Source organism: Chenopodium album, chromosome 22, assembly GCF_948465745.1.
Source record: "Chenopodium album chromosome 22, dcCheAlbu1.1, whole genome shotgun sequence".
NCBI lineage: Eukaryota > Viridiplantae > Streptophyta > Magnoliopsida > Caryophyllales > Amaranthaceae > Chenopodium > Chenopodium album.
Window position 1 is genome coordinate 697,427 of NC_137855.1, and position 20,595 is coordinate 718,021.

Consider the following 20,595-nt stretch of genomic DNA (forward strand, 5'->3'; position numbering starts at 1 on the left):
CAATACAGATCAACTCTTCTGTGTCAGAGGTGAATAATGAACATGAAGAGGGTAGATTTAACATTGATTCTCACATGTTTCAATGAGGCATGTAGATGACTAGTGTTACCTAGTTTGCCAGTATGCACCTAGTAGTTCTACTTATTAGTCTAATGGTAACTGGTAAGAATTCTCTCACATAAGTAGACCAATTTGGAGGTTTCAGGATCTAGTGTAAAAAATTAGGAGTGTAGAGATGCATCATAGGTTCATATAATGTTGGGAACATTATGTGATCATTAGTCGGTCACATATATGCATATGGTGGCCTTGAGGAAATGAAAAGAGGCATATACATATATAACTTAATTGACTAATGTTCTTTGGAACCATATATATAAATGACCAATAATATGTCACACAAAGTCTTGTGATGAGAAATGAAGGGAGGTGAGATTTTTTTTTTTTTTTTTTAATGACGGGAAAGTGAGGTGTAAATTGTTAATAGCTAAAACGACAATATAAAAGCAAAGTTATGAGAATGAATCTAGTTCATTTATTCAAAATTATATTGAATTGGTAGTGACGACTAACGAGTTGCAATGCAGGAAACGATTCTAACAAATCAATCATATCCATAAGGTTGTGCTTTTTTTTTTTTTTTTTTTTTTTTTAATTTTTTTTTTATTATACAGTAGACTAAACAAGTAATTTATATGTGTTGCGTTTGTTACTTAACAGTTAACACCAATTAATATTGACTTTGGTTTGATTGTTTACGTACATTATCAAAATAAGAAATTTATATTCATAACCTCATTATGAAATGGAGCTTCATCTCATAAGAATTCGGGGTGGCATGTATTGTGTTATTGCAAGTTTATTGTATGGCATTACAATGCATTATATATAGTGAATTAGTGGATATAGCTATAGAATTTGTGCTTTTGAGGAAAATTTGGTGGAAAATTCTTAAGAGGGAAAGATTAGAATTAAAGGACTATATTTAAAAAATCAAGACAATAAAAAGACACAAAAATAAAAGTTGTGTTAGAGTCTTGGCATCACTCCTCGTAACATCCGTCTTTCCTATAAAATATTTTATAAACACCCTAGTGCACATAGAGGTAGGTGCATCTAAAGTTTATGTTAAAAGACTAGAAAATACCTTTAGATATACCATATACCCGGATGTATATAAATATTTTATACCTTCTTAACCCTCATAGCATCACATAGGAGCTCCAAAATGGCAAAATTTGATAATAGTCTTCTAACAAGGCGAACACCCCCAAAATTGCTGCCATGGCTTCAGGCAAAAACCACAGAAGCTTTAAAAGCAACTGGTTGCCAATGATCAGTTAAAATCCCATAGAAGCTTTAAGTCCTGTAATTGGCTATCAAAATCTTGTCATTTCAACCAGCAAACACAATGGAGTTCCGAAAAGATCAGGCTGCCCAGGCTATTGTAGCAAAGGGACAATTGATTCCTAATTATTTTGAACAATGAACATCCTTATCTGCATTTTGGCATCAACAATCGTTTTAGCTATTAACAATCAACACACACAGGCTTTAACTTTGAACAATTCACAATTGTGCATTCAAATACGAACAGAGGGAATAAAACAATTATAAAAGAGTGTAACAATGTACCTTAATTATTATATCAGGAAGATGTTTCTCATAGTACAGTGTGCATTTAAATATGCATGTTTAGAAGTAGATTTCCTTCTATGTACAGGCAGCACGCAAGTTCACGAACTGTATGCATGCATATGCATAACAAGATAAGCAAGCATATCAAAGATTTATTGCAATGTGACAGTCAAACAAGAAGATAATAGAAAGCTAAGTCTAAATAAAGCTATTAACACACACAGGATAAGCAAACACAATGGAGTTCCGAAAAGATCAGGCTGCCCAGGCTATTGTAGCAAAGGGACAATTGATTCCTAATTATTTTGAACAATGAACATCCTTATCTGCATTTTGGCATCAACAATCGTTTTAGCTATTAACAATCAACACACACAGGCTTTAACTTTGAACAATTCACAATTGTGCATTCAAATACGAACAGAGGGAATAAAACAATTATAAAAGAGTGTAACAATGTACCTTAATTATTATATCAGGAAGATGTTTCTCATAGTACAGTGTGCATTTAAATATGCATGTTTAGAAGTAGATTTCCTTCTATGTACAGGCAGCACGCAAGTTCACGAACTGTATGCATGCATATGCATAACAAGATAAGCAAGCATATCAAAGATTTATTGCAATGTGACAGTCAAACAAGAAGATAATAGAAAGCTAAGTCTAAATAAAGCTTAGGATAAGCCTTTAATGTACTTCATAAACAGCAGTCAAAGATCACAAATAGTTTGAGCTTAAGACACAAAAGTTGCTTCTACCTACAAGTTCGAGTAATGTTTACAAGGCACAATGCGTTCACAATCACTTGTAATTATCTACATAATGCTCTCTCTATCCGGGATTAATAGTTACATAGATTATTTATCACATAATCTAGGAAAGTTGTCATCTTTACCAGTATAAAAGATGGTAATTTGTGATTAACTTTCCTAATATACTACCACTTTTAAGCAACGAATACAATAAATTTGTAAAATCATATCGTTAACTATGTAGATTATGTTAAAACAAAATAATGTTCCCTAACTGTTTCCTTTATATTGTCTGATATGATTAATCTGAATGTGGTCAACAAACAGCAAAGTAGCAAACCATGATTTTATTATACATTGATCAAATGTGTGAGCCTGATGAATTAAAGAAAGTTAACACTAAGACCAGACCAATAATACCTGCATCTAAGGTCGTAGTTATCTAGATCATCTCATCAACGCCACAATAAATTCCAAAATGAAATAGTAGCTCTTATTAGGTTGAAATGTACTCTGGTGGTTACTTGATATATCTAAGTATGGGACCTCCTAAATCATATCAATAGTGATAACAGAATTACATTTGAAGTATGAAGCCACCAAAGTAGACTTGCTCAATGCGCCATACCACACTGCACTGTATCAACAATAATTTGATCTAAATAGCAAAACAAGTTACAATTCAAAGAATTTGAAAGAAAAGGAAAAAAAGCAAAGCAATAGTCACCCATGTACCAAGAAAACTTGACCATCCATAGTTCCCTTTTAACTTCCGATTTCTTTGTTCACACGAGGGGAGGGTCGTCTAATAGAAGCTTATTAGCAAATGATCAAGTGACATACCCTGAAACGATTAAAACTAAGCTAGCAAGCATCCACACTAAGCACAATAATTGATGTGTCGAAAGTTCTACCAGACAAAAAAATCGTTTACTTTTGACTTTGTTCCCTTTCAACTGTAGAACTAGCAATCATTGACCTACGCATATGCATGGATCATGAATCATTTACTTCCCTTGATAACATAGGGAAGACTCAATTGACTCATAATGCAGAAAAACATAGCCTTGCTCCCGAATACAACCAATTTTTCATACTTCACAAAACATACAGTATAATCTTTCAAGCAATAGATAATACTATTTCCAAGCAATGGCTAAGCCTTTTACCTGCAACTTTTCCCTCTTTACAGCACTGATCTTCCTACCAATACTACCCATGGCTGCACAGAGAAGTAGCACTATAACCATTGGCGAATCTCTCTCAGCCACCATCAATGACTCTCCATGGCTTTCACCTTCGGGTGATTTTGCATTCGGCTTTCATCAATTACCCAACAACAGCAGTCTCTTCTTGCTTGCCATCTGGTATGCAAAGATTCCCGACACAATAGTCTGGTATGCAAATGATGGCAACCCTGTTCAGGAAGGATCAAAAGTAACATTAACAGCTGACAAAGGTCTAGTCTTAAGTGATGCTCAAGGAAACAACTTAATATGGAGCACCAATGGCAATGGTGTGAGCCATGGTTTTATGTATGATACTGGGAATTTAGCCCTCAAAAATAGAAGCAGTGACCCAGTTTGGCAGAGCTTTAACCATCCCACTGACACCTTGCTGCCTACTCAGTTTATGGAAATTAAGGGGGAGGTTAATTCTCGGCTATCAGAAACTAATTTCACACAGGGAAGGTTCCAATTGCGCCTGATCCCTGATGGAAACCTTGTTCTGAATACCAGGGACCTAGCATCTGGTTATTCCTATGGTGCTTATTATGTTACTGGCACAAATGAACAACCAAATACAGGTCAAAAATTGGTCTACAATGAGTCTGGGTATATGTACATACTAAGAACAGATGGCTCAACATATGATCTCTTACCGCAAAACAAGACAAAGCCAGCAAAAGATTATTATCAGAGAGCAACTCTGAACTTTGATGGGGTTTTGATGTGGTATTATATCCCCAAAACTTCTATTAGCAATGGTTGGTCCATGATTCAGGCATCACCAGACAACGTGTGTACAAGCATAGGAGAATCTGGACCACAATTAGGCAGTGGTATATGTGGGTTCAACAGCATTTGCATCCTTGGTGATGATAAAAGCCCAACATGCAAGTGCCCACCAGGTTATTCTTTCCTTGATTTTAATGATACATATGGTAGCTGTGAACCCGATTTCCAGGCAGATAAGTGCGAAGGTTATGCAGAGCGCTCCATGAAAGGGGCATACAGACTAGAACGCCTTCCTAGTACTAATTGGCCGTTCAGTGACTATGAAAAGCTTGGCCCTTACAATGAAGATGATTGCAAAAATTCTTGTTTGAGTGATTGCTTCTGTGTCGCTGTGGCTTTCCAGGATAACAATACTCCCATTTGCTGGAAGAAGAAGGCACCACTGTCATATGGAAGACAAGATACCAAAGTGCAGAAGACTACTTGGATTAAGGTAGGAAATGTTAATTTTTCCAATGATCCAGTCAACCCATTTGTTGTTCCATCACCTCCAAAGGCAAAAAACAAGGTGAAATCTTTGGTTAAAGCTCTGTTAGGTAGTTCTGTGTTATTTAATGTTGTTCTTTTAATTACCATTGGTTTGGTAATTTACATAGTCTATCATAACAAGCCACAGAAAGCATTTGAAGAGGGTCAGAGGAAAAAATTGAGAGAGTTCAGTAATGTACATTGTTTCAGCTACCAGGAACTCACAGAGGCCACAATGGGGTTCATGGAAGAGTTAGGAAGAGGGGCTTTTGGGGTTGTTTACAAGGGTATGATAGCCACAGTAGGTCCTCCAATTTGTGTTGCTATTAAGAAATTAGATCGAATATCTGACGATGCTGACAAGGAATTCAGAACTGAAGTGAATGGAATAGGCCAGACTCATCACAAAAATCTAGTAAGACTAGTGGGATTTTGCAAAGAAGGAGATCAGCGGCTATTGGTATATGAATATATGAGCAATGGTACCTTAGCAGACTACCTTTTTGGTGATTTGAGACCAAGCTGGGTAGCAAGGATTCAGATAGCTTTAGGCATTGCAAGAGGACTCTTGCATTTACACGAGGAATGCAGCACCCAGATCATACATTGTGATATAAAGCCCCAGAACATACTTCTAGATGACAATCTCAATGCTCGAATTGCTGATTTTGGGTTAGCAAAGCTTTTGGTACTAAACCAAACCCATACAAACACAGCAATCAGAGGGACCAAAGGATATGTTGCCCCTGAATGGTTTAGGAACAAGCCAATCACAGTGAAGGTAGATGTGTATAGCTTCGGGGTCCTCTTGTTGGAGATCATAAGCTGTCGGAGAAGTGTATGCATGGAGCTCATCGAGGAAGAAGGTGCAATTTTGACAGATTGGGCTTTTGATTGCTACCAGTCTAACACATTAGATTCTCTAGCTAACGGTGACATGGAGGCACTAGATGACTGGCAACGGCTGAAGAGGTTTTTGATGGTTGCCCTGTGGTGTATCCAAGAAGATCCAAGTCTCCGTCCAACAATGAGAACTGTCATGAATATGCTTGAAGGACTTGCAGATGTGCCTAAACCTCCTTTCCCAACCATGCTTTCTATTACTACTGCCAAATACTAAACCACCAGGTTCAAAGTACGTATTCTGGTTATTTTTGCTTTGTTTAATGTTTACACTACATAGACTATTTGACATAGCCCAAAGTTAGCATAAATGAAGTGAAATTTATGTATACTACAGAAGAAAGGCTACACCTTTATGTTGTTCACCCATCACAAAGATTTCTTCATGGCTTGAAGCTCTTGTTAGTGTTGACAGATTTGTTGGCAAATCCATTTTTGCATAATCATCGAATGCGATCCATATGAATAATTGTAAATTGATTAGTAGCTGTTTTGGAAAATGAAGAGTTCAAGTTAGTATGATTTACTAGCGATCAAAGTACAGAATGTTAGAAACATATGCCTAATAAGAACAAGGGATAAACTCAAACTAATTGTATTTATGTGTTTGAAGAATTCAAATATGTTTAATACGAAGTATTCAGAGTTTCAGACTCTGTGAGCTGTTTCAATCTGAAATTTTAGACCACTCAAAGCATGAAACAAAAAAGTCCTAATGCTGCAGAAGCTCAATTTTCATACAGGGTATACCCCCCCCCCCCCCCCCCCCCAAAAAAAAAAAAAAAAACGATATATGTATACACACACACACACACACACACACACTGTATATAACATCACCATTCAGTAGTTCATATAAGCAAATGGGTAACATTTTTGACGGTACCACAAAGACAGCAAGAATGTCACAATATGGAATAGCCCTAACTTGGACCACCAAGCAATTCAAAATCAGAGATAATTCACCTTTACACATAGAAAACAATGTCAATGATTTTACTAAATCAAAAGAAAACTCTTCCATACAAAAAATACAAACCGAAGCAAGAGTTTCTAAGCTGAGTTTTTTCCATGAGAGATGTGTACAATTGTAAAACACTTAGAAGTAGATGTTAACACTAAGACCAGACTAATAATACATGTTAGAAGTAGATGTTTAATACCTGCATCTAAGGTCGTAGTTACCACATTAGGTCATCTAGATCATCTCATCAACGTGACAATAAATTCCAAAATGAAAAAGTAGCTCTAATTAGGTTGAAATGTTCTCTGGTGGTTGTCATATCTTATTATGGGACCTCCTAAATCACATCAATAGTGATAACAGAATTACATTGAAGTATGAAGCCACCAAAGTAGACTTGCTCAACGCGCCATACCACACTGCACTGTATCAACAATAATTTGATCTAATTAGCGAAACAAGTTACAATTCAAAGAATTTGAAAGAGAAGGAAAAAAAAAAAAGCAAAGCAATAGTGAATAGTCACCCATGTACCAAGAAAACTTGACCATCAAATAAACAAATGGGTAACGTTTATAATGGTACCATAAAGACAGCAAAAATGTCACAATATGGAATAGCCCTAACTTGAACCACCAAGTAATTCAAAATCAAAGATAATTCACCTTAATACATAGAAAACAATGTCAATGATTTTACTAAATCAAAAGAAAAGTCTTCCATACAATAAATACAAACAGAAACAAGAGTTTCTAAGCTGAGTTTTTTCCATGAAAGATGTACAATTGTAAAACACACGGCATGCATGATAGTTTCTAACCGTAAACAATACACATCGTGTGGGAAGGGGTAGATGTGTATAGCTTTGGGGTTATCTTGCTTGAGATCATAAGTTGTCGAAGAAATGTATGCATGGATCTCATTGAAGAGGAAGCTGCCATTTTGACAGATTGGGCATTTGATTGCTATGTATCCAACAGATTAAATTTACTTGTCAATGATGACATGGAGGCAATTAATAACAGAACACAATTGAAGAGGTTTGTAATGATTGCCCTTTGGTGTATCCAAGATGATCCTATTCTCCGACCAAGCATGAGAACAGTCATACAGATGCTCGAAGGTCTGGTTGAAGTTCCTGCCCCTCCTTGTCCAACTTCAAAAATATATACTACGTCTTTTAATCTTCAAGGCTAGAAGTGTTCCTATCAATTTGGTTTTGTCTATTTTGATTAAGCAGAGGAAAGGGTGTATGATAACTAAATTCTGTCTTGTTTTTTTTTTTTATTTTTTATTTTTTATTTTTTATTACAGTAGACAGTAGTGTGGTGTGGCATGTGCAATACATGGTTTTCCAACAAAATGTTAAATTTTTTTAGTTGCATCGTCTGTTTTCACAGGAACACTAACCCGTCTCAATTTATTTGCCTCATTTTCCAATCAAAGATGTCCCATTTCCTTTTAATAATATTTTTTTCTCTACTTGTTCACTTGCGTTTATATTGTGCATTTTCTTATGATGATTCATGTTAGCCGACCCAAATCATTTTGGGACTAAGGCTTTGTTGTTGTTGGTGGTGGTGGTGTGCTTGTTTACTTGCGTAAAATCTTGTATAAATTGTTGTTGTAAATGTACATTGGGATAAAGGGAGTACATACATTCGGCAAAATAACAACTATATTAGAATCATGTATAATCACAATTGATTGCATCTTCAAACAATGACCTAGAAATCAATTCATGATCACAAAACAACCTCAAAAACTACCATAAAATAAACTCAGTAAACCCTAATCAAATTACAAAATTAAGAGAAGCCAAGAAAGATTAAAACGAATTCAATTCCAATTCCACAAACTAAACTCAAATAAACATTAGCTGCAATAATCAAAAGCAATCACGAACAATCAATTAAAAGTTTAAACGTAATAATCAACAACAATCAAACGCCACAAAATTAGGGTTTAACAATGATGAAAAAATACGAAATTGGAGTAAAATTATTACCTTTTTTAAGTTTTCCGAACTCCGAAGCCCAGGTTGCTGAGAATTTTCACGAATTTGTTCGCCAAAAAAACACAAAAAAATCGAAATAATGATGAAATAAGAGAGAAAATTGAAGTTTGGCGCCATACATATATACGGATAAAAAAAAATAAACGACGCCTGAGAGATTCGAACTCTCGCGGGGAAACCCCATGTACTTAGCAGGCACACGCCTTAACCACTCGGCCAAAGCGTCTCTTGTTGCTAAATTGTTTAAGGATTTCTTATTTATATGGCTCATTGGAAAGTGAGTTGAACTAAGCAACGAAGTTAGAATTAGGTCCCGTTCAATGTACCTTACAGATCTAAAATTATTTTTACTGATTCTCTATAATAAAGTTTATTTGAAGTTACTTTATTTTTACTGAACTGAAATTATCTTTACAGAGTATTACAACAAAATTAGTGCAGTCTCATTTTAGATTAAATTTTTTTTTTCTAATTTATAATTATGTTAAGACTCCTTAAAATTTATCTATTCAATCACTCAGCCTCATTTTTTTTACATATAAATTAAATTATTAGAGTTTTTTTTAGAAAAAAATAAAACAAAATGAGTGTTAAATTCAGTCTCAAGTTAAGTCTTGAATTTTCAATACTCCACTTCATATTTTCTTAAGACCAAACTTCATAAATGCTTAAAAATAATAAAGACTCATCTTAAAACCGCAAAATTAAAAAATGATGATATTATCTAGAATCTTAAAACCTAGGGCTAATCTTGCTTTAACTCTTTGAGGTGAAGTGATCAAGGTCTTATAGTGCGGCTTGACGACTCAAAAATATTAGCTTGCACTTTAGTGGATGTGGACATAAGAAGTAGTATACATCCTCTGTTCTTTTTCACTTGACCTATTTTATTTATTATGTTTATCAATGCAAAACTTAACTATCAATAACTTTAATTTTCAATAGTAAAATTTATAAAAATTGTATAATATGATAGCACTTACTGAGATAGTTCTAACAAGATCTTATATGAGTATGTTATTCCTTACATATATAATGCACAAAAGACATTTGAAAGAGGGGTGATGAATAATTTAAAAGTCAAAGCGGGTCAAGTAAAAAAAAAAAGGAGAAAGTATTGAATTTTTGGATGAAAAAAACAATGAAAAATGTTTGAATGATGAAGGTATATATGCAAATTGGGCTTGCGTACTCCTGCACTTTGGGCCCAACCAACTAAAACATAACCATTTGTCCATTTTAGAACGTTCAGTTGTGTGCCTCCGTGCATATGTAATGTTAGTTATGTTACTAATTTTATTGAGTTTTGCAATACATGAAACTATGAAAGCATTGTCTAAATGTTTTGCAGTAGCATTTTAAATTTGGGAACAATCATATAATATACATAAACATTAGGTGATTATGGAAGTAAAATATGCACTTAATTTTCTTTTCGAATATAAATTATTTTTCCATTCACCCGAAATAGATCTGATTTGGTTTAAATCTTTTCGATATGATCTAATCTAAATTTTTTTATATAGCTTGATGGATCTATCTCGATCCTAACATAAATGAATAATACTTTTTACAAATAAGGTGAATCAAACATATATCCTAAATGAAAATGACATATATGTTAGCTCGTATATATTATTCTAATCAGTTTGATACAACTAACAATCCTATAACGAGTCATTTTATCAATTCTAAATCCTATTTGATCAGATTTTGGTCAAATTTTATTGAAAAAAATTGCCAATTACCTTATTATAGTAAGTCAAATAGGGTATCTAGCTTTGTATCAAATTCAAGTAAGTAGCTTTACATATATACAATTTAGATTATTCAAGTGATTTAGAATAAATAATTGAATAAGGATCAAATTATGGATCCATATGTAAACAATGCTAGCAACAAAATTTAAATCTTACAGTAGTGTCTTGCACAAGAAAGATCGAATGGCACATAGAAAGGTACACTTTGTTTAATTATAAGAGTAAATAAAAATTTCCAAAAGCTAAATGCTTTTCTCCTTTGTGCAAATGCCTTACATGAGAGAAAGAGCAATTCCCAAGGTAGTAGATAGATTAATAAGCTAAGATACCGAAAGAATTTTGGTAGTACGTGAAAAGGTTAGGTCTAGAAAAGGTTCAAAGAGACAGTCAAAAAGGCAATTTCCTTATTACATGGGAGTAAAGCTAAGTCCAACAAATATGCTATGAGACATGTATACCAAATCTATACTACATCCATTCCACTAAAATTGTCCGAAAGATTGTTATATATACCCGCAGACCGCAGTGTATGGTACATCCATGGGTATTTGTTCTCATTTTGATAATTGAAGAACAAAAACTAACTAACACCCGGCCCGGGTGTGCATAATATATTTCAATTGTCCTAAATAATATTATTTGATTATATAAGAGTTTGCTCAAAGAAAGGAATGTCATGTAGTCATGATCGATACATAAGTCTCATGAACTTAAAATATAATATGGATGCAACATGATCTTTCATGTTGGAAAGGAGAAGTGGATGAGATTGATGAGCCTATGACCTTTCTTATCATGTTAACTCTTAATATTAGAAGGATCACCAAATATTTAATTCGGTGATTGAATTGAAGTCCTATATCGGTTTATATTCTATCACTCTCTATTTCTATCCTTAATGCATGTTATATATGTGACAAATTTGATGAAACTTTTAAATTAAAAAACATGAGACAAACCTAGTGAAACGGATAAAGTATATATAATATACAAGGAGCCAAATGACATAATATACAAAAAGCAATAATATTAATATTATTGTGGATATCTTTTCAACTCCAACTTAGACTAGTCTTGTTCTTACTTGAATTTGGTCCTTTTCCTTTTTTAAAAAGGAAGTGTTTTTATTTATTGGGTATCATTTTTATGAAATCAATGAAATTCCTGTGTTAATAATCTTGTCACTTTGACCACCCACAACATGCAAACCACAAACTCTAACTAAGATTTTTGAATGTATTGTCGCCTTCCGAGGAATGACAATGATCTACTCCCTGAATTTCTGGTTTGGTTGGTCCATTTTGCTCCCCTCTTATATTAACTTCTCATAATATTCTTATTAACACTTATTAATTATTTACTACACATTATTCAACGAAATTTAGGGTTTTCTTTGATTTTTTTGTGAGAGTATAAGCAATTAAGCATGCATACACTAATACACACAATTTGTTAAACTCTAGAGAAGTTTGTTATTTACACATTTTACATAGGGTGATTTTTAAATAATTACAGGAGTTAAAAAAAAAAAAGATAATTACTAGCTAGGTTGGTTAAATTACAATGCAAACGAAATAGGTTTCCAACAAAATAGTACAACATATAATCTTTATAACCATAAAGCATTATATCTTGAATAGTGGTGCATCCGTCCACTACAAATTTTATTTTAACACTTTGAAATTCATATCTTGAGTCAACAAAAAAAGTAGGTTTTTTTTTTAGTATAAAGAGTCACAAAGAACAATGACGACATATAGTGCGGATGGAGTAAATGATAGTTTTGGGATCTACACATTACCCCAAAACACCAACAACTAAAATACGAAGTAGTTGACATCCATTTGTAATCATTGTAGTACACTAATATGATAAATTTGTTATAGTAGTATATTTTTGTACAATTGCGATAAATAATCATCCCATCATATGTACATTTATGAGCTCAAAAAAAAATGCCCTTAACATACTAATTGCACATCCATCTATAGGTGATGAATTTCTTACACTTGATTAAGCTTGTGCTTAGAAACCATCATGCATATACTAAAATCATTGAAAGATACTAGTTATAGATGTATGACTTTAAGGATGGTTCCAAAAAATCAATGATTTCAACAACATGCAAGAAAAGGCGCAAGTTAAATAAACTAATTATATTTAATGTAAATGATATGATTTAACAGGCATAGATTAAGACCTTAATAGTTATTTTTGTAAGATAGGTGTTTTACCAAGAAAGAGTAATCAAGGCCTACGCAAGTCTCACATGCAACCCAACACATATGTTAGATACTTAGATATATGCAATTTGCAAAGTCTTATTTGTATTGTATAACCTAATTACAAATTAATTAACCAAAGTATTTATCCTAATACTTTTTAGGTAAAATTTAATTAAATTATTGGAAAAATGTTATCATCTATGAGAAGGAAATAAAGGGTCCCTTTGGATTCGGAAAAGATGGAAGACCTGTTGATCTTGTCCAAGTGAAAGTATAATTGGTTATTGTTTCTAAATTGGTTGCACATGGCTGAGATAATGATATTCCTTTATCTATTTTCTCCCTTAATTATTTAATTTGATGATGGGTCCGTATCTATACTATATACGAAGTATTATTTAAAAGTATTAGCTGTATACATTGAGCAATTACACATCCTATTAATTTCATGCAATAAAGATTATTGTGAACCTCTAATATTCCAACTTATATCATACATTCATACGTGTGATACGATATATCTTTAAGAGTTAATAAATTATTTCCTAAGAATAATGTTTATATATCTATAATTACCTTGTGTATCTCATATGAAGATTAAATGTAATTTTAGTAATTTTCTAATTTCATTACAAAGTATTATCTTTTGTAATGAATTTGTTTGAATATAAATAAAGAGAATAATTTAGGAAAACATTTTGGATATCCAAATACAATTTAGATTTTATGTATATTGATTGTAACATATATGTAAATATACTTGTACTTTGTATATATATACTAGTAGTAGTTATTTTTCTAGGGTTCTCAAGATTTGAATAAAAACATTCAATATGATTATGATGGTCATGTGATATTTCGAATTTAATTTCGACCAATAAGTTAAAATTGTAATGAAAGGCTTCTCGAAAAGTATTAAATTCTTCATTAAAAATCAATAGATTGTAACTTTTGATATAAAGTTTCATGCGGTCTATTGATAGAGTTAGATATAGACCCTTGACTTCTGAGGTTATAAGCTTAATTAAGTTGCTCTTACAAAAAAAAAGTTGCTCTTAAATAGTACATTTTTGTATGCACTTGAACCCTAATTACTATTTACGAGCATATACCATGCACGCCTGAGCATACACACTCTCGTTGGTTAGTGCCCTTGTCACTGTACTGTGCAAGCATGGAATGCAATTTTTAAGGTGAACTATCCATGCAGTGATTGATTTGTGCAATGTCGTCCCATAAAGATATCGTTTGGTTGAATGTAGGAAATAAATTAAATGAATGGGCGATCGTTAATAAAGTATTAAAAATCAAATAATTAGAATGGAACGATCTACACAAACAATTTACTCAATTTCATAAATAAAAAAAAAGGGACCTTTTAAGTGCAATGCAAGTATGTTTTATGTATAGCCGTATAGGTCATGTAACTTATAATAATAATATAATGTGGATGATCAACTAACTTAGTTAGTAAAAGTTTTGAACAATATAATATAGTACGTACTTAAGACTTAAGATCAAATCCCGTTATATCATTTGCGTTGGCTTTAATTGTGGGCTATTAAGACTCTCTTTACATTAAAAACAACTTATGATAGTAGTGATGAGATGAGAAAATATAAATTGGTCATTTTGAAGTGAGAAGAGAGTTCAAAATAAAGCTAATTTTAAGCCTTTAACATGAGTCACTTAGCACATGTTTTCAAGTAAATTAAATATTTAAGCGTAGTCACATCAAATAATTGAAATCAATCTCATATCAGTCATATGAATACTAAGCTAGGTGTACCGATGCTTTATTCAAACCATTTAATAATACTAACAAAATTCAATCTAACTATTTTTTTTTTTTTTTTTTTTTTTTTTTTTTTTTTTTGAGGGGGAAATTCAATCTAACAATATTACACAATTATACTTGACGTTTTCTCTGAATATGTCTTAGAAGTTAGAACTACCATCTTATGAAAGTGTGAAAAATCAGAGTTCAATGGCTTTATTTAATGTCCCCTTGGTGATTTGCTCCTTTAGTACTCAACAAATTTTTTTTTTTTTTTTAAGGCATCCAATTTACTCACCCTATATTATTTTAAGAAAGAAAAAAAAAATAATCTCTTGAATCCGTTCTCATATTTAGATATTGATTTTATTTATTTATTTATTTATTTTTTCGTCTATACTTACACTCATAAAATCTTGTGTAAATGACTACATCCATGATAAATTGATAAGTAAATTAATAACAGATAGAATTATACTCAATATGATTTTAGATTATATAATTAACTAGGTTAAATCCCGTGCCATGCACGGTTTTTCACTCTTTGTTACGGAGTATTAATTAAAACTATATTTAAATATAAACATAATTTGGTCCATAGTCTATTTTTTATTTTATCCCAAATCTAGCAACTTAAAATACAACTATTTTTTTTTATGACTACATATTATATTTGTAATTCAAACTTTCTTTTTTATATTTTCTATTTCACATTTCAAAAAAAATTTCATTCGCTAATTATGTTAGGTTGAAAGATTATATTCATGATTTTTTTTTTTACTATAAATAATAATTATATACATTAAAAAGCAATTACTTATATAGAAGTAGAAAGATAGAATTAGATATATATCTAAGTTGGTAAATATATTATTTTACGATTGTTTTCCTAAATTTTTGAAGAAAATATTTTGCGTAATATTCTCTATCTTTTTTTTCAATTATTTTTTTTTAAAAAATATACTAAGGACACACCAGAAGATGACACGTGTCATTGCTGGTGTGTCTTTTAGTATATAGTTATTGATTAGTGGCGACTTTTAATACATTTGTTATTATCTAAAACCATATGGTTTTAGCTTACTCTTCTTCTAATCATTCCCTTTAATTTTAATCATCTCTCTTCTTTTATAAATCATATAACCCTTACTTTTCTCTTTCCTTCTATGATTAAACTCTCTCATTAACTCATTTTTGTTCATTGTCAACCTTGCCCTACTCATCAAAACGCATGATAATCGCCATCATTTGTTGTATCTTCATGAAATTAATCACTAGATCTTTTTATTTCATCATTTCATCTCACAAGACCAATCATCAATAGATCTTAATAGTACACTATTCTTAATTTCTTACATTAATAATCAATATACAATATACTAAATTAAGGTAGATTAATTAGTTCACAAGTCTAATTCATGCATGTATTGATATATGATTGGTGATAATCATGAGATCATATGATCAGGTACATCATTTGCAATGATTATTGGTAGTTGATCCCATGCTTCTAACAATCATATGGTAAAGATCAAATCAATCTATTCTGGATTTTATACAATAAAGAATTAATTATATTTTTAATTAACTTTAGCCAATTTTATAAAAATAATTTCAACTTTTCGACTATTAGCCAAAGGCGGAGCATGCATGCTCATTATGTAGAATAACATACATATATTGGGGTTAATTATTAACAGGTGGATATCTTACGTAGTACACCCTATGATTAGCTACTATATGTTGATACGAAGTACATAGTAATATAATTCGGAACTAAGTAGGAAATCACATGCGAAATAAAGCAACTAATTAATTTTAATAATTAGTGGCCGATTTTGGATTAAGAAAATAAGGTGATCGAGTCAATGTATGATTGCATGGACCTTCAAAATCTTATTTAAATTGTTAGGAGCTGAGCTTTTATGCACTTGTATGTACGTCCTAAAGTCATTATATATTTACTTTTAATACTATTGTACGAGTAATAGCTAAAATATATAATCATACAGGACTGGATGACTCTGTACAACAAGTTAAGCTATTCTTTCTTCCAATGAACGAGCATCTTTTTAGCTATTACTCGTTCACTCTAATATTTGTTACCTGTTTTAATACTATGATTAATATGTGTACATGCAAATAGCCAGCTAGTAAATGTAAAAATCATTATTAAAAAAAAAAACGGATGCATGTAATAATTCTACGTGTAATGCTTGCCTACAATAATAAATTTGAAGTCATGTACATGCTTAAAGTTAACATACTCCGAAGTGCTATTTAAAGTACCTCTTCGGCTCTTTAGTAGTAGTACATTTTTAGAGAGGTAACGTTCTAATGCTATTATAGAGGGTTAGGGTTCAGGGTTAGTTACGTCGTTGTAGTTCTAGTTCTAACTAACTGTACAATTGTACTAGTAGAGTTGTAGTCTGAATTTGTAGACTGTAATTTGGACCATCAATTTGATTTCATTTCCCTATACGAAGTATATATATATTTGCCTCACAATCTGATTTTGCGTATATATATACTACTTAGGGCATATTCAGCTCCAATCAGTTCAGTTCAGCTCAGTTCAGTAAATCAGAACAAGCCCTTATGTTAGACTTAGATATTGGTTTCATAATGTATACAATCATAAAATTTTAAGAAAGAATTCTCCATGCACCATGCCAATTAAAATAAATTAGATCCTTGTGAATAGAGTACCTAGCTTGTTTGGATTGGAGCTTGACACTGCTTAAATATAAATTAGTAAATATCTAGTAAAACCTGAATAAATTGATATATTTCAAACGAGATATTCTTAAAATAGATTAAAAAAAATTAAAGTTAGAACAGTTTTCAAATGACATAAAATCTCTTAAAATTGTCCATTTGTACTAGTACTAAATTCAAATAGTGCTGATGCTTATTATTATACGAGAGAGAGAAAGTGACTAGTTGATTAAGTAAACTAGAAAAACAAAAGAAGAATTATTACACTAATTAAAAAAGGCACTTAATTGTTAATTATTGCCTTAAGTGTGACCTGTAGTAGAAGGATGCGTGATCCGAGTATTTTATTGTCAAGGACACATACCCTCCTCAGTCCTCCCCTATTAAAGCAACTTCAAATTAATCACACTCTCACAATTATCCCAACACAAACCACTCTTTCTCTCTCTTCATTTTCTCTCTCTACTTTCTAAGCTACTCACTCTTAAGTCAAAGTGCTTAAGACTTAGCTAACTTCTCACTTACGACATACCTACTATATCTTCTTCAACCTAATTAAACCATACTATATACTATTTAAGTAGTATACATCATTGTCGTTATTGTTATTGTTATTGTTATTGTTAAACAGACGCGAACCTAAAATTATTATTCCTAGATGGAATACCTTGTCAACATGAGTACCAACTCAAATACGGCAATAAAGACTCCTTCGCCTAGGAGTAAAAGAAAACACAACCAACAACAGCAACAACAACAACAAGAATCACCCCCGAGTACTATTAGATACTTGGGGGTGAGGCGACGTCCTTGGGGGCGCTATGCAGCCGAAATAAGGGACCCCACCACAAAGGAGCGTCATTGGCTTGGCACTTTTGACACTGCGGAGGAAGCTGCCTTAGCCTATGACCGGGCTGCTCGGTCCATGAGAGGCCCGTCTAGGGCCCGAACTAATTTTGTCTACTCCGACTCCCCGGCGGGGTCCTCGGTCACATCCATCCTCTCCCCGGATGACCAGTCTCACCTTAACCAAATCTTTTTCACTAATGGGCCTTCCTCGGCCCAAACCCAGCCCAACCCTACTGATCAAAATTTTTGGGCCTGTTGGACTAATACTAATTATCCTCAGCCCATTAATAACACTAATTATCAACCTTGTGTTCAAAATAATGAAGTTACCAAAGAAGTTGAACTTCCCCCTTTACCCCCGGATATTACCTCGAGTTACAACATGGGCTTCGGTATGGGTATGGGTATGGATATGGATTTGGGTATGGGTATGGGTATGGATATGAGTCAATGGGTCGGAAATGACTCGGACTTTATCGGATTCTCTAGCCAGATTGGGTCAGTGGGGTTCGATAACATAGTTAGTACCGAACCCAATATGAGTGGTACAAGTAATGTGACAACAACCATCCTAAATGATAATAACCAGTATAGTTCGGTCATGCAACATAGCCCGCTTTTTAGCAAGATGCCGGTTGTATCCGACCCGGTTTTTGACGGGTTTGACTTGGGTTCCTCTTCAGCTTACTTCTACTAAACCTACTTTTTTTTTTTTTTTTTTTTTTTTGGGAACACCTTTATTGATTTTTTTGTAATTTTCTTTTACTGCGTATTTTTGTTGGAGCTCTAAGCAGTTGTACCGAGTTCATCCACACCATGAAATCGAATGTCATAGGCTACATACTTATCGGGAAAACTAGCTGATATCTGTTCATGATGACAAAAGAGAGATGCAAAACATGGTGTGATTGCTTCATCAAGTTTATTGTAATAATTTATTTTTTAAAAAAAAAAATTTCATTTTGAAGTCCTACTGTACTATTTTCTCATCCTTGTAAGAGTTAAGAAATTTTACAATTTGCAATTATAATTTTAATACTCCGTATTTATCAAAAGGTCGAAAATGAAACCTACGTATTTATTTAAAATATTGTTGGAGTAAATAATTATATTAAGATTTATAATGTGTTAATAAAGCTAATATATTGTACGTATAATTGCGAGGTGATTAAATCATTGAGTTGAAAATGTTAGTTTTGGAATGTTTTGATTTGAATGTGTAAGTGAAAAAATTAATATATTATACGTGCATGCATGATGTAAGTATGATACTATTGCTACGAAAGCTTCGCAAGGATTCATGCACACGTCTTTAGCTACATAGCCTACATTACTAGTATAAATGAATATAATACATCCAATATTCTACTAGTATAAATTTTTAAAAAAATAAACATAAAAAAAATAAAGAAAAAGAAAGAAAAAAAGAAGTTTGTCCCTAGCTAAGTAGTTAGTCCCTATCCCAAAATTAAAAAAAGAAGAATAAAAAAGAGAAAGTATGCCACATTGTGACTTTGTGTCTTTATGATGAATTAATGGTAAAAAAATTTAATAATAATCATGCTAAATAACCTAAATTACATTTAGACGATAGTATAAGAAGTGAACAAATTACATCGATGGATATAATATGGAGGATTGGAACACATATGATGTAAAGTAATGAAATGGCCAAATGGATATTTTAATGTTAGTCAATAATATAAAATTTGAATTGAGGATGAGGACCGTGAAGGGTTGGAAAAATGGTGTTAAGGGCTTGTTCAATTCAGCTTAATTTCAGTTCAGCTCCAATCAATTCAATTCAGTTCAGTTTAGCTCCTAATTTTCTTCTCTCATAAAATATTCATTTCAACTGTATTCAGTTTAGTTCAGCTCCAATCAGTTCAGTAGATGTGAACAGACCCTAAGTCCAATCTCAATATATTGATCATAATTGGTTTTTTCATACATTAATCTTGTTTGTTTAAGGTAAAGGTAATTATTGCATTGCAAGATTTTGAATCAATAAGTTTTATTTACTTATTTATTTATTTATTTTTATTTTTTTTTGAAATACCGTGGACTATGGAGAATGCATTTGCCAATAAAACTATGGAGAATGCAAAACCAAAAAAAAAAAAAATGAAAAAAGAACCATATATAATTTGTAACAAATGATCCGAAAATGGCGCCAAGTCATAGAAACTAACACAATACTACTTACGAAACTAAACTGAATAATAACTGAATTTTCTAATTTTCTTTACAGTACTATTTTTAGTAAATTGTATTATATCCTTAAGCCACGTATATATTCATTTTCAAATCATAAAAACTTTTTATATTCCTAATTTTATTCAATCTAGTATAAATTTATTTTACAATCAACAATTGTTAAACTTATTGCATTTTCACTTGATACCAAAGAGATTAAAAAAAATGGCTCATAGGGCATCGGTAAGTTTTTCTCTTACTTATTATTCTTGTCAATCACTTAATTACATAATTTGTGTTGATTAATGAC

The 20,595-nt window shown here is 32.2% G+C and overlaps 2 protein-coding genes and 1 non-coding gene across 3 annotated transcripts; 2 read left to right on the plus strand and 1 right to left on the minus strand.

The window, feature by feature from the left end:
* Positions 1 to 3,542: 3,542 nt before the first annotated feature.
* Positions 3,543 to 6,035, plus strand: LOC145605565 (G-type lectin S-receptor-like serine/threonine-protein kinase LECRK3). Its single transcript, XM_081661635.1, has one exon. It carries the CDS (start codon positions 3,543 to 3,545, stop codon positions 5,994 to 5,996), a length of 2,454 nt encoding a protein of 817 aa, XP_081517761.1. The 3' UTR covers positions 5,997 to 6,035.
* A 2,869-nt stretch (positions 6,036 to 8,904) lies between these two features.
* TRNAS-GCU (transfer RNA serine (anticodon GCU)) lies at positions 8,905 to 8,986 on the minus strand. The gene has a single exon. It is a non-coding gene; the product is annotated as a tRNA-Ser (tRNA).
* An 8,912-nt stretch (positions 8,987 to 17,898) lies between these two features.
* LOC145603519 (uncharacterized) lies at positions 17,899 to 18,819 on the plus strand. The gene has a single exon (XM_081659437.1). It carries the CDS (start codon positions 17,899 to 17,901, stop codon positions 18,784 to 18,786), a length of 888 nt encoding a protein of 295 aa, XP_081515563.1. The 3' UTR covers positions 18,787 to 18,819.
* Positions 18,820 to 20,595: the final 1,776 nt, after the last annotated feature.